At 38.0% G+C, this 14,907-nt stretch overlaps 1 protein-coding gene across 7 annotated transcripts in view; it reads left to right on the forward strand.

Annotated features, from left to right (window-relative positions):
• Positions 1 to 14,907, forward strand: part of atp2b3b (ATPase plasma membrane Ca2+ transporting 3b) — a 77,102-nt gene that overhangs the window by 39,642 nt on the left and 22,553 nt on the right. For 5 of the 7 annotated variants that reach the window (XM_052090953.1, XM_052090946.1, XM_052090948.1 and 2 more), the window contains 14 exons: positions 161 to 202; positions 2,450 to 2,614; positions 2,772 to 2,986; positions 3,751 to 3,993; positions 5,081 to 5,322; positions 5,962 to 6,196; positions 6,447 to 6,626; positions 6,954 to 7,041; positions 7,270 to 7,376; positions 8,178 to 8,369; positions 9,799 to 10,012; positions 10,533 to 10,744; positions 10,882 to 10,989; positions 12,695 to 12,877. In XM_052090953.1, coding sequence (XP_051946913.1) covers positions 161 to 202; positions 2,450 to 2,614; positions 2,772 to 2,986; positions 3,751 to 3,993; positions 5,081 to 5,322; positions 5,962 to 6,196; positions 6,447 to 6,626; positions 6,954 to 7,041; positions 7,270 to 7,376; positions 8,178 to 8,369; positions 9,799 to 10,012; positions 10,533 to 10,744; positions 10,882 to 10,989; positions 12,695 to 12,877 — 2,426 coding nt within the window. The remainder of the gene's footprint in view (positions 1 to 160; positions 203 to 2,449; positions 2,615 to 2,771; positions 2,987 to 3,750; positions 3,994 to 5,080; positions 5,323 to 5,961; positions 6,197 to 6,446; positions 6,627 to 6,953; positions 7,042 to 7,269; positions 7,377 to 8,177; positions 8,370 to 9,798; positions 10,013 to 10,532; positions 10,745 to 10,881; positions 10,990 to 12,694; positions 12,878 to 14,907) is intronic. The other 2 variants (XM_052090949.1, XM_052090952.1) reach the window with 1 other exon arrangement.

A 14,907-nucleotide genomic window follows, 5' to 3' on the forward strand; every position in this document is an offset into this window, starting at 1 on the left:
TTCCATAGTTCTGTGCACTCTGTGCTCTGTCTCTCATTCTGTCTCTGTCTGTCGCTTTTTATTCCCTTGTTCCCCCTCTATTTCTCTCTCTCTCTCTCTCTCTCTCTCTCTCTCTCTCTCTCTCTCTCTCTCTCTCTCTCTCTCTCTCTCTCGCTCACAGGCAAGCAGCCAGAGGCAGCTGTGGAGACAAATCAGAATAAAGGTACCACAGGGACAGTAGAGTAGATGAATGAGAGAATGAGGGGTTAATTATTTTCTTGTTGTGAAAAATATTTGTGGTCAGCTCAGCTACACTGTTGCTATGTGAGGATAGCAAGTGTTAATGTCATGTATGTACACACAGGCTCAAGGGCATCGTGCACAAGTCTTTTTTTTTTTTTTTTTTTTCTTTTTTTTTTGAGGGGGCACTAGTGGCAATCCTGGCTCAATTGATGCCTTGGATGACGTAAGACTGGCCAAGGGGGGGGGAAATATCAAAGTACTTTTTAAACTGCTCAGTAGTTCACTGAATGAGAGTAAGAGGGGACAGTTTAGTGGTAAAGTTTCAAATACTGTCCAAAAGAACAGTGTTCAGCCAAAAATGAAAATTCTCACATCATTTATTCACTGTCATTCCATCCCAGATGTGTATGGCTTCTTTCTTCTGCTGAACACAAACAAATATCACATTCAGCTCTGTTGGTCCATACTAAGCACATAAAGGCAGCATAAAAGTAATCCATAAGACTACAGTGGTTTAATATATGTCTTCCAAAGTGATGTAATCCCTTTGGGTGAGAAACAGATATTCAAGAAACAATATTTCAACCATTTTTCACCATAAATCTCCACTTTCACTTTCAGAATGTGAAAGAATGTGAATGTGAAAGTGATTTATAGGAGATTTATAGTAAGGATATTTAAGGATTTAAAAAACTAACTGTTTCTCACCCACACCTATCATATCTCTTCTGAAGATATAGATTTAACCACTGGAGTCTTTTATGCTGACTTTATGTGCATTTTGAAGCTTGAAACTTCTGGCCACCATTCTCTTGCATTGTATGGATCTACAGAGCTGAAATATTCTTCTAAAAACCTTCATTTGTGTTCTGCAGAAGAAAGAAACTCATACACATCTGGGATGGCATGAGGGTGAGTAAATGATGAGAGATTTACAATCCCTTTAATAAACCAAACCAAAATTGCAACTAAACTTGATAGCTTATGTTTAAAATGCATTTTTGTTGTGTGAATCAGAGCAACTTTTTGTTCCACGGGAAAAAAGAGTTTGGAGCAAAATGCGACTCGATTAGATTCCCAAATTTAGACTGGGTGATTTTTGCCACAGCATTTTAAACAAATGCATTTTTTAGCATACAATAACTGTGCATCTTAAACTTAGTGGAGGTTTTTTCATCATTAAAAAAGTTTGAAAAATATGTTTAAAATCATGTACACTCACTCAGATGAAGACTGAGCCATTCTACCTATAAAAGCTGTTTTATTTTACATGGAGGAGGACTCTACGTGGGGTCAGTATTTAACAATGAACAAGAAAGAAATATAGATGTTATTTTGAATTTGTTGAGCAGAAATTTTTTCTAGAAAGTAACTTAAATGTAAAGTAATTAGTAATATGATTAATCTTCATTGAAGTAATTTGTAAAGTGATCTGATTATAATTTTAGAGAAATAAATATTCATTTGTAGTGGATTACTATTTTTATGTAACTTACCCAACGCTGCTATTTATGTCACAGTAACTGAAGACGTTTGAACTTGCGTGATGCTACAATTCCAAGATGACCAGTGCAGTATCAACTAGTGCAATGTAAACAAAAAAGTTACTCTCTGCACCTGTAATTTTCAAAGATATGGAAAATCTTTTGGAAGCATTTAAAATCCACTTGACTAAAAATTGTATGAGGGCGAGTTCCCGTTTGAATGGGGATGATGCTTCTGCACAGACTGCAGTGCTTGACTACAGTACATGCAAAATGCACATTCTTTGTTTAAAGTCACATAATCTAATGTATACACACTTCGTTGGTTGCTCAACAGGACTCAGCTGAGCTATCTGTGCAGTTCATTGTAACCTTAGGTCATAGTTGAGGAAAAGTGCCTAAATACTGCTGAACTACTGAACAGTGAAAGCTCTTCAGAACTTGAGAGGGGTGACACTATTGTGGTCCATTTATAAATTATGTCAGTGCTTATGGTGTGCCTTCAATAAGTGTGCTTGTCTACATTCGTCTTGCTTTTTTTTGTTGTGTGTCTAATTGTGCATGCATTCACACCACTTAAGCCTATACTGTAACCACTCCAATATTCAATGTGTGGCATGAAGGTATTTAGAGCATTGGATGAGTCTCATTCATGGTGGGGGCCTCTCATGATGCCTCTAAGTTGTGACACGATGGATTTGTTGTGCATATGTAGTGACGTTAACTCATGTCCTGCCCACCAGCCAAAAAGCAGGATGGAGCCGTTGCCATGGAGATGCAGCCTCTGAAGAGTGCGGAGGGTGGAGAAGTGGAGGAGAGGGAGAAGAAAAAGGCCAACGTGCCCAAGAAGGAGAAGTCTGTACTGCAGGGCAAACTCACAAAACTGGCTGTACAGATTGGCAAAGCAGGTGCGTGGGACTCCATGTGGCCAATTACAAGGCTAGGGACGGATTTTGGAACAGGCCAGTGGGGCCAGTGCTCCAGGGCCTCTTACTACTAGGGGATTCAAGCTGAGTGAAACCTAGAAACAAGAAATAATCTTGTAGCCTACTGTTCTGTTTTTAGGTCTTGTGATGTCGGCCATTACCGTTATCATCCTGGTGCTGTACTTTGTGATTGAGACATTTGTGGTGGAAGGGCAAACCTGGTTGCCTGAGTGTACACCCATCTACGTGCAGTACTTTGTCAAATTCTTTATCATCGGGGTGACTGTGCTGGTCGTAGCTGTGCCTGAGGGTCTTCCCCTTGCTGTAACCATCTCTCTCGCCTACTCTGTTAAGGTGAGACAGACCAGATGCACGTTGTGTCTGTGTGTGTAATCAACAAATCAAATTTATTGTAGAGCTAACAAATTATGTAAGCACATTTGCGCACACATTTTTCACTTGATGTTTTGGTTTTACATAAAATTTTAATTGCTTTTGTTGACACCTCTATATGTAGCAGCCAGTATTGGGGAAGCTAATTTGAAACTGTAGCTTGCCAAGCAACAAGCTACTCATTTTACTCAATTTAAAAGTCAAGCTACATAGATATAATTTAATCAGTGACCTATTTTTCGGCATAAAGCAATGTATTTTTGAATGAACAAACTCAATTAGGTTGACAGCATCAATATTGAACAGATTTATTCTTTACTCTAATACATCGTAATGAACAGTGGCATTTAGCTGAATATTATAAAACAGAAGTCCAAAAATGCCATTCAATGACATCTGTGCAGGGACTTGAAAAGGTGAATAATTTTTTTAATCGGTTCATTTACATAATCAGTCTAAACAAATTAATTCACTAGAATAAATTGGACTTTCCAGCACTAAATACTCTATGAGAGATATTATAGTTTTGGAGAGCATGATGTACTGTTGTACTACACCATTCCTTGTTGGAAAAGTTACTTGCAACTAGAAAAGGTACACTATTGTGAAAAATTCTATCAAACTACTAAAAAATGGAGTTAAGTTAGCAGCATTGCTACTTTTAGTTAGTTTTTCCCCAACTGTAGTATCACCATCATCCAAAACTTCTGCTATTGTTAATTCAGAAAATGATGAAGGACAATAACCTGGTGCGCCACTTGGATGCCTGCGAGACAATGGGCAATGCGACTGCTATCTGCTCTGACAAGACCGGCACCCTCACAACCAACCGCATGACTGTAGTACAGGCCTTTATTAATGACCAGCACTTCCGTGAGGTCCCTGACCCCAGTCAGATCAATTCCAACACCCTGGAGATGATTGTCAATGCCATATCTATCAATTGCGCCTACACCTCCAAGATCATGGTGAGAGATTGAATATCATATATTAACACAGCTGAAAAAAGTATATTTGAATATTCCGGGTTCTATACAAGTTGAGATTAATTGACTGCATTTTGTGGCATAACATTGATTACCACAAAAATTTACTTTTTCTTGCAAATATCTGTGTTCCAAAGAGGCACTTACAATAGAAGAAAATGGGGTCAATCTGTAAACATTAAAATACTCACTGTTTCAAAAGTATAACCACAAGACATAAACACTTTGCGTGTTAACATGATTTTAGTGTGATAAAATCACTTACTAACATTTTCTGTATAAAGTTAAAGCCAATATTACAACTATGTTACCATGATGATGCAATGTCAACAAACCCTAAAACAACTGTACAAATGGCATTTAAACAACTTTACAGCTCAAATAATATATGAGTTTTAACAGAAGTATTAATGTAAGTGCTATTATGAAATGAAAAGCTTCACATTCCTGCCTTTAAACCCTCCAAAAATGGCCCCACTCACTTCCATTGTAAGTCCCTCATTGTAGCCTCAATTTTTGCTTTTTTTAATGTTAAATGGGAAGAGTCAAAAAAAAATTGTGGTAATCAACACAAATGCTGTTGATTGAGCTTAACTTGTATTGAACCCGGAATATTCCTGTAAACCAGCCTAAAAGGATTTTTTTGTCTTCGCTGGTTTAATCAAATCTTAGGCTGGGCTGCACATAACTTTTTGGCTCACTTTTTGATTAACTGTAGGCTAGTATATGTTATGTAAAAAAAACAACTAACAGACCAAATGCATTTAGCAAATTGAACTACAACTTTCACAGCTGTGTCTAATAGAGTCTAATAGATCTAATAGATCTAATAGATTCATCCTAATAGATTAAATATGCATCTATTCTAGTTTCCAGTTAGTGTTACTACAGTAAAAATCTCTTTACCTTGTCGTGTCGGGGCTCTCGAGAGGTCTGACATCCATATATGTAACAGATTAAAACAGTGTATACAGAGCTTTTGAAAGCTCTGATAGCCATATGCATAATCGCTCTCATCTGACCATTCTTTCTCCCTACTTTGCACTTCACTTCCCTCCTCCTCCTTCAGCCACCAGATATGGAGGGTGGACTGCCCAAGCAGGTTGGTAATAAGACTGAGTGTGGTCTGCTGGGCTTCCTGCTGGACCTGAAGAGAGACTATGTTCCTGTGAGAGAGCAGATCCCAGAGGAGAAGATCTACAAAGTCTATACGTTTAATTCAGTACGCAAGTCCATGAGCACTGTGGTGCAGATGCCTGATGGAAGCTTCTGCCTGTACAGTAAAGGAGCATCTGAGATACTCCTGAAAAAGTGAGTAAACTGCACAGAGAGCTAAAGCATGATCATGGAATTGTAACCTGTTCGAGGTGCTTTATATTGCTTTACATGTTTAATGTGCTTCTCATAAGAAGGATGGGTTCTTGGATCAACATATTTCACTGTTCCTGGAGCAACATTCCTATCAACCAAATATTGGCATCTAATTTTAGATCTTGGGTTAGGGTTAGAGCTATGATTGGTTGATTAGAATATTGTTCCAGAAACATTCTCCATTTTCTGCTTCAGTAAATCATGGTATTTCATATGATGACTAACTTGGAATGAATGTTACCTGGATTAATAAAGTTTTAGATGTGCTGTTTCTCATGTCGGTTGTTTGTTAGCGACAGAGTTCCCATGGTCACTGACAATCTGGAAATATCAGGGATCTTTAACTTGGGATTGCCAGGCCCGGAAATTCATGGGAATTTATCTTAAAAAGATCCATATACATTTTTCTCAGTATGTAATCGGCTATGAATTGCTTTTCATGAGGACAGTCTCCATAAATGTGTTTAAAAAATCCTTATAATCACAAACAACTGGAAAAAGTTATGGACATTTGTTGGTCAAAGGTCTGAAAACCCTGCAGTGAAGACCCCTGCCTCCCTGCTTTCACCTCTGCCTCAGGTGTTCCGGGATACTTGGTGCCAATGGCGAGATACGGAGCTTCAGGCCACGGGACCGAGATGAAATGGTGAAGAAAGTAATCGAGCCCATGGCATGTGAAGGCTTGCGAACCATCTGCATTGCTTATCGTGATCTTCCCTGTGATCCTGAACCTGACTGGGATAATGAAGCTGAAATTGTTACCGATTTGACCTGCATCGCTGTCGTCGGGATTGAAGATCCTGTGCGACCTGAGGTATGTAGTGAGAACATCACAAACCAAGCAGTATATTTTTTATTTTGTTTGCTGGTATGTCGATGTTCCTACCAGGCATCACAACCACATGTAGCTTGACCATCAAAGTTGACCAGCATTTCAGCTAGACCAGCACCAAATGAGCATAAACCAGCGTGAATCTGCATGGAATCATTCTTTTTTCAGCAGGACATTTGTAATCAGAGCTATCATCTATATCTTATGTCTTAATATGTCTTATTTCTTGCAGGTCCCTGATGCCATTCGGAAGTGTCAGAGAGCAGGCATCACTGTGCGCATGGTCACCGGTGACAACATCAACACTGCACGTGCCATTGCTGTCAAGTGTGGCATAATTCAACCCGGGGATGACTTTCTGTGCCTGGAAGGCAAAGACTTCAACCGAAGAATTAGAAATGAGAAAGGAGAGGTGAGTTAAAATCGAGAGATCCTTGAATTTTGAATACCTTAATGTATAACCCATGTAGGCTAAACTGAACAATAGACATCTACACTCTTGATCTTCTGGCCTTAGTCCTGAGACCTCTAGAGTCCATCTAAACTTGGTCTTGGTCTTGGTCTGGGGGAACATTTAATTAAATTTGTATCTATTTCAGTTTTCTATTTATAGACAATCAGGCTCTTACAGGACCTCTAAGTCTTGGTCTGGATCTGGGCCTCGGCAGCTCTGGTCTGGGTCTTGGAGGATCTGGTCTTAACTTCAGCTCTGCTGTATATGTTTGTGTCTGTGTTCTAGATTGAGCAGGAGAGGATTGATAAGATCTGGCCCAAGCTGAGAGTTCTAGCGCGCTCTTCCCCCACTGACAAACACACTCTTGTAAAAGGTGCGATGCTCTCGCCATCCACTCATCACTCTCACACCTAGCCTCACCTGCCTCTTAATGTATATTTACAATGTACATTTGTCACTGAATAGATGGCATATACTATGAATTAAAATATCAGAATGATGAATTCATAGTACTCTGTGTTGACAGTAGTTACATTCAGTGATTGGTCAAGGTTATGTGCTAGCTGGTAATTGTTTGCTGGGTGATGATGCCATTGTGTAGGCATCATTGACAGCACTGTGTTGGAGCAGAGACAGGTGGTGGCCGTTACTGGTGATGGGACCAATGATGGACCAGCTCTGAAGAAGGCAGATGTGGGCTTCGCAATGGTGAGCACATAAGAGCATCACAAACACTTCCTATGTCTGTTTCCCTTAATATTTTCATATATTCATCCTTCCATCCGAGAGGTAGTTTAACAGATGAATACTGATGAAAGATGAATATTGATTTATTGGAAGGCACATTCATTTTATATTAAAAAATCACATGGGCACGTCTGAGAAGGGAGTGGGAAGATTGCATTTAATGCAGCAAGATCTCAATAATCCTACTGCTGGCTCCAGAGCAGAAACATTATTTTGCTCCAGTGAATCTGACGTTGATGTATGTATTGCTTAAATATCCCATAAAATCAAAATGAGAGTTTTGTGCCTTTCAGTCCATGTCTGTTTGCTTTAAATCCATTTGTATGCCTGTGTACACATAAAAGTTGGAAAATAACCTTTAGCAGATATAGCCATTTAAAGTTTACATTAAAAAGTCTTTACATTACCATTTTAAGTCTTCTCTTCTGGGAAAATGGACCAAAAATATTAATGACTCATTCTGCACAATACATTTTTTTTGATCCAATTAAATGTTCTCTAGAATGAGAATGTCCCACCCCTAATACAACCTTTAACCGACTAGCAAGTAGCAAATCATGTGTCATGGCTGTGATTTACAGTAACTAAATAGCTTATTGGCTATTTTAAAAGAAATGGGACAAGCCCTTCTATATGGCCCTCCAAATTTTCTGTTTCAATAGGAAATTTGTCAACACAGTAAATAAAAATCTGCTTGTCAAGTCATTTTTTGGATTCTTTAAAATCTCTGTCTCTCTTTTCTTTTTCACTTGCTCTGTCCAGGGCATAGCAGGAACTGATGTAGCTAAAGAAGCCTCTGACATCATACTGACTGATGATAACTTCTCCAGCATTGTGAAGGCTGTCATGTGGGGGAGAAATGTGTATGACAGCATCTCCAAGTTCCTGCAGTTTCAGCTTACTGTCAACGTAGTGGCCGTAATAGTAGCTTTCACTGGGGCCTGCATCACACAGGTACCACACACACACACACACACACACACACACACACACACTTGTTGTGTTTCCATGTTTTATGGGGACTTTCCATAGATATAATGGTTTTTATACTGTACAAACTCTATCTGTACATATTCTATCCCCTAAACCTAACCCTACCCCTAAACCTAACCCTCACAGAAAACTTTCTGCATTTTTACATTTTCAAAAAACATAATTTAGTATGATTTATAAGCTGTTTTCCTCATGGGGACCGACAAAATGTCCCCACAAGGTCAAACATTTCGGGTTTTACTATCCTTATGGGGACATTTGGTCCCCACAAAGTGATAAATACACGCTCACACACACACACACACACACACACACACACACACACACACACACACTTACATGGTCAGTTTCATTTGTTTGCGCTGCAAAATATAGTTGTTCTACAAAAATAATTTTCTGTATTTTTGGCTTGTTTTCCTAAAAATAATTCCTAAAAATTATCTCAAATTTAAAACCAGCAATATTTTCTTGAGAAGCAAAATTGTGTAAAATAATGATAATAGTTTAAAAAATAATGAAATGATCATTTCAGATAATCTATACTGAATTTAACATGAACTAACAATGAACAATACTTTTACAGCATTTATACATTTTGGTTAATGTTAGTTTCAACATGTAAACATTAAAAAGTTGTATATGTAAAAATTAGTTAATGCGCTATGAACTAGCATGAACTAACACTGAACAATTGTATTTTTATTAGCAAACATTAACAAAGATGAATAAATGCTGTAAAAAATATATTGTACTTTATTAGTTCAATGTATCTAATGCATTAACTAATGTTAAAGATTAGAACCGTATTGTAAAGTGTTACCAACTTATTTTTGTGACCCCATTGGCAAATTGTTTATTTAGCATAAACCTCACAAAATGTTGTTAGATTTATGCTGAAAACAAGAAAAAACGTTACACAAAATAGTTAATCAAGCGATTTTGTATCACACTAAAATCATGTTAACATGCATGCTGTGTAACTCGTGTCTATGCTTTTGAAACAGTGAGAATTTAAACATTTATGGATTGGCCCCATTCACTTCCCTTGTAAGTGCCTCACTGCAACCCAGATTTGTTTTTTCTTTTTTTTCTTTTTTTAAAGAAAATGAGGAGCCAATTGACCTTAACTTGTATTGAACCCAGAATATTTTTTACATTTTTACACAATTCCCCAACAATCCCAACAACTGTTGGAATTTGATGTGACTCATGCAGGTTAGGGGAACTGGCTGCACTGCACCTAACAAGCTCCTAGCAAACGGAAGCTCTAGTAATTAAACCAGGCACTTAGCCCCTTGCTGGAATTTAGTGGTACTGCATTTAACACTCTGCATTCAGAACTCTAGTGTCAATGTTGTTCAATTGTACCCTCTTTTCTGTTTGTGTGAAGGACTCTCCACTAAAAGCAGTGCAGATGTTGTGGGTAAATCTTATCATGGATACATTTGCCTCTTTGGCTCTTGCCACTGAGCCCCCCACTGAATCTCTGCTGCTTAGGAAACCTTACGGCCGTAACAACCCTCTCATCTCCCTCACTATGATGAAGAACATCCTGGGTCATGGAGTCTATCAGCTCGTCATCATCTTCACCCTACTGTTTGTCGGTAGGACAGAGCGCTCAAGATTCATTACAAATGATTTGCTGTTTTACGGTATTCAGTGGGTGAATAATTCAATAAAAGTTAGAACTCTTTACTGATAGTTTAGCATCATACAGCTCCTTACTAATAGAGTTTAATATACATTACATTTGCATTTATCTACATTTGTTCATTTACAAGATGCTTTTATCCCAAGCGAGTTACAAATTATAATAATACAAGCATAAGCAATTAATCCAAGGGAGAAAATAACAAATAACAAATGCTACCGTACAAAAACTTTATTGAGGACTAGAATAGTACAACACTAAAGCAGTGGAAGTGCAGACAAGCTGCAACCACAAATACAATGTTATACGTATATTGTTAGTGTTAAATGTAATATAAAATTAATTTACCATTATATAAAGATTAGGTTAAGGATTACCAATTATTCAACAAATAACATTTTAAAGTTTATTAGAAAATGCATAGTTTTTATGCCTGATCTAAACTAAAACCTTCTCCCTTCTATTCTCCCAAGGAGAGAAAATCTTCAACATCGACAATGGCCGCAATGCCCCTTTACACTCCCCACCCTCTGAGCACTACACCATCATCTTCAACACCTTCGTCCTGATGCAGCTCTTTAACGAGATCAACGCCCGAAAGATCCACGGTGAAAGGAACGTGTTTGATGGCATCTTCGCAAACCCAATCTTCTGCAGTATTGTTCTGGGAACATTTGGAATGCAGGTCAGAGATAACCTATGAAAACAAGTGAGAGAGTGACTGATGTATGGGGTGCATACATTTTTCGACTGTTCTGTGTGTGCTGGTGTTGACAACGGTGTTTGGTTCTGTGCTGTGAAACTGTTTTGATCTCTGTGCAGATTGTAATTGTGCAGTTTGGGGGAAAGCCCTTCAGCTGTGCCCCTCTAAATATGGAACAATGGCTGTGGTGCCTCTTCGTGGGAGTTGGAGAACTGCTGTGGGGCCAGGTAGGAGAGAACGAGAGAGAAAGACTGAGTAAGGAGAAAGACCATCAAAGAGCATACAGTTTGACTGAAGGTGTTCAGAAATAATTAGGATTCTTAAGACCCCAATATACTTTCAGAGAACAACTTATTTGTTCTTCGTTCAGGGGTAAAAATAAGTTCGAAACAGCCGATCATCAGTATATTGTTAACGAACATTTAGACACCCACCACACCACTGTGGGAGGCATTTAGAGAAGCATTTAAATATGAGGACGCTACATGTAAAACCTAAACTAAAGTGACATTAGAATGTGTTATCAATGACATTATGCCTCATTCTATGAATATAATTCACATGAGGTCAGTAAAAGAAGTTGTTTTAACCACACAATGGTGATTTAAAGTAGTATAATTGCAGTAGATAATTTTTAATTTGTCTTGTTTACATTTTGAAATCATGGCGCTAATGGGCTAACATGCTATATGTGGCCAAAATATGCATTTATTACACTCTGTTACTGTAATTTATAATGAAACTGATACTACTGTAAAGATGGGTGTATAACAGAGTGTTAATATTCATAATACAGTCAAATGAATGATGATTGGCATACCTTACTTTGGGCAGATTTGTGAATGGCTTTCGCTGCAGATGGTACATGAGTGAATGGGCACTTAAGAGTATTTGAGTAGATTTGATTCCTTTTGTAGACTAATTAAACAAAAATAAAAAAATCGCATGAAATGTTTCTAGGCAAAGAGTCATACAGATGTAGTTAAATTTGCACCAGCTTGCTAATTACACAACATAAACAGAATTAGCGGTTGGCCTCAGGCCTGGAGCTTCAGGTCACGCCTATCGATAATGTGGACCAGTGGCAGTAAGAATGTGTTTAGCAGCCAGTAAGAAGTTTTCCTATAAGTTCGCCCTAGTGCGGTGTTACAAACCACCAAAACAAACTAAAAAAAACTTCTTTTTGGACAGATTTTGTTCTAAATGATGTCACCAATTAGTTTTTCAATTTCGTAAGAAGTATATTGGGATTTTTAGGATTCTCCAACATTATTGCATATAAGAGATAACTTTTGGCCATTTTCAGATTATCGGCATTAGCTGATAACTGTCCCCAATTGGCCGACTATTCCGCCTGTTGTTACATTGTCTTTTTTTTTTTTTTATGTTTTTAGTGAAATTGGAGCAAATATCACATAAAATAAGTGTTCTACATATTTTTTTAAATCATTAAGTTAAATTATGTGCAGTGGCCCCAAAAAAGTATTTAGACACTTAAGCCACACTTAAAAATGTATGAATGTCATTGCGTTGCAAGTTATGCTAGACCCTTTCCCAGATCCCAACTGGTCATTTTTAGTGGTCGGTTCCCTTCAAGTTTACGCAGGTGTCCTAGAAGAGTAACCACAGGTATAGTTTCTCAAATTAACTATGGACATATTTAACTTTTTGTTGAAAGTTTTTTGACAAATGTTTGACAACCAGAAATAGTCTTAATTTTGAACAGTATGTCTATTTTTATCATTTAAAATGAAATGTGTGTCTGTGCTACAATTATTTAAAATAAATGTCACCTGGTTTAATATTTTGTTATATAATGCAAAGACACATATTTTTAAGTTTTGCTTAAATGTATTACACTTTGTGGAGCAACTGTGTAGCAACCATCCGGCTTCCAGTTGATTTTTTTTCTCTCTCTTCTCTTGATTTCAGGTGATCGCCACAGTGCCCACTAGTCACCTGAAGTGTCTGAAGGAGGCGGGCCATGGGCCGGGTACAGACGAGATGATGGAAGATGACATGGCCGAGGACGAGGAGGAGATTGACCATGCTGAGAGAGAGCTACGCAGGGGACAGATCCTCTGGTTCAGAGGCCTTAACCGTATCCAGACACAGGTGCTGTGCTATAGACCCCTCACTGAATCAATCCCTCCAGTAGAAGTAGTAAGCGCAGTGGCAATAGTCATATAATCTGATTTCCACATACAGTAGAACTTACGTCTCCTTTAAGAATGCTCTTTTGCTTTTTCCTTTTTTTTCCTCTTTTCTCCTCGCCCGCTCCCTCTAGACCCTCTCTGAGTCACCTGCATTAGTTCATCCTTGCCTCTTTCCTTGTCTCTTTTCTCCTTTCCCTCGCTCCTCTATCTGTTGGGACCCTTGGCTAAATGAGTATAGATTTCCCAATCAAGAATCTATAATGTTCCCCCTCTCCCATGCTCAACTCTATTATCTAACTAGAGTCCTTTTTAAAGTCCTAATTTATTGCCAAGGAACTTTCAGTCGCAGCACAGAATCAGCTGCAACCAGATCTACTGTGTAGGACCTTTCAGAAGAACTTAGGGACAATGTTTGACACCTTAAAGCAATGTCAAAATTTGATCTTAAAGGGATACAGTAGTTCACACAAAAATGGAAACTCTGTCATCATTTACTCACCCTCTCGTTTTTTCCAAAACAATATGACTTTCATTTTTACATGGAACACAAATTCTGAAGAATGTGGAGTGTGGAGTGAATGGTTACTGAGGTTTTCAGTCCCTAACATATTGCCTAACATCTCCTTTGTTCCATGGATGAAAGAAAGTTATGCAGGTTTGGAACAACATGAGGGTGAGTAAATGATGACAGTATTTTCATTTTTGGGTGAATTATCCTTTTAAATTTGTAGACTTTAGCACAATTAACTTTTGAAGTTATGGATCTAACTGTTGTATAATGACAGATGAAGAGATGTTATTTTTTTAATCATGTTTTTCTTGTCTCGCTATCTTGATTTCTATCTGTCTTTATATTTGCTAATTTCAAAGGTTCTGCTAATAACCTCAAATCGATTGTTTATTCTATAAACTCTCTATCATTTCTATTTCCTTTTCTTTTTTCCTTATTTCTATCATTTCCAGTCCTCCTTTAAAACTTCTGTGACTGAAGTTATTTTCTTCTGAGACTACTGCTGAATTTAAATGTGCCTACATTTTTCCGATGGTAAATTAATGATATTTGAAGTTCTCTCTCTGGACTCTATCCATGACTTTAAGAGATAGTGTCTCTGTGTGTGTGTGTGGGTGTGTTTGCGTGGAATCGTTGTTCTGGTTTGCCTTCTCTGGAGCGCACACATCTTGTGTGTTGGTTCATTTCCTGTATTCAAACATCAATGGAGCTAGATGGAAACACTGTATAATCGTTGTGAAATGAAGGATTGTTGATTTGGTGTGCTGAGATGTTAGTAGTGGTTTTGTTTACTGATTGAGCAAAACTAAGCATGTGTAACAATGACGTTCTTTAGGGGTTAAAGAGGTGGGCCGTGATGCTTGCTGATCTATGGCACAATCAATAATTGTTGTGTAACTGCCACTTAAAATGTGTGTAGCAGAAAAAGCTTTTATAATACTCAGAACACTCTTAAAGCACATACACACGCATGCATGCTCAACATAACACTATATAACTCTCATTTTTTGGGGGCATGTTCTTGCTAATATGCACCATCAGTGAGCAGACTTGATGGTACGATACAACAGTATGAGATATTTTTTAAATTTGAGTGCTTGGTATAGATCGCTGAAGTGCTTGTAAAGGTTCTTACAAAGTTTCCATCAATTCGCTTAGTGCTCGACACTGAGTAGGCAAAACATGAAACACATTAAAGCGGCTGGCCTCATATCATCAGTCAGCCTAATCTAATCACAGCTTTCATCCAGTGTGGCTCTGCTTAAGAGTGAGCAACTCCATTACTCAGTGTTTTGTTTTTGACAGAGTGTTTGCAGATTAATTATCAGTGTTGCCTTATGCAAGATTAACGTTAAGATTAAGCATGTTCTTATGGGATTTCTCATTTTGGCTTAGCCTGGTTGAACTTGGGCTGGTTAAAGTGCAATTTATATCTGTTTTTTTCCGGTTATAGCATTGACTGCATCAAGCACCAGCGA

Source organism: Xyrauchen texanus, chromosome 25, assembly GCF_025860055.1.
Source record: "Xyrauchen texanus isolate HMW12.3.18 chromosome 25, RBS_HiC_50CHRs, whole genome shotgun sequence".
Lineage (NCBI taxonomy): Eukaryota > Metazoa > Chordata > Actinopteri > Cypriniformes > Catostomidae > Xyrauchen > Xyrauchen texanus.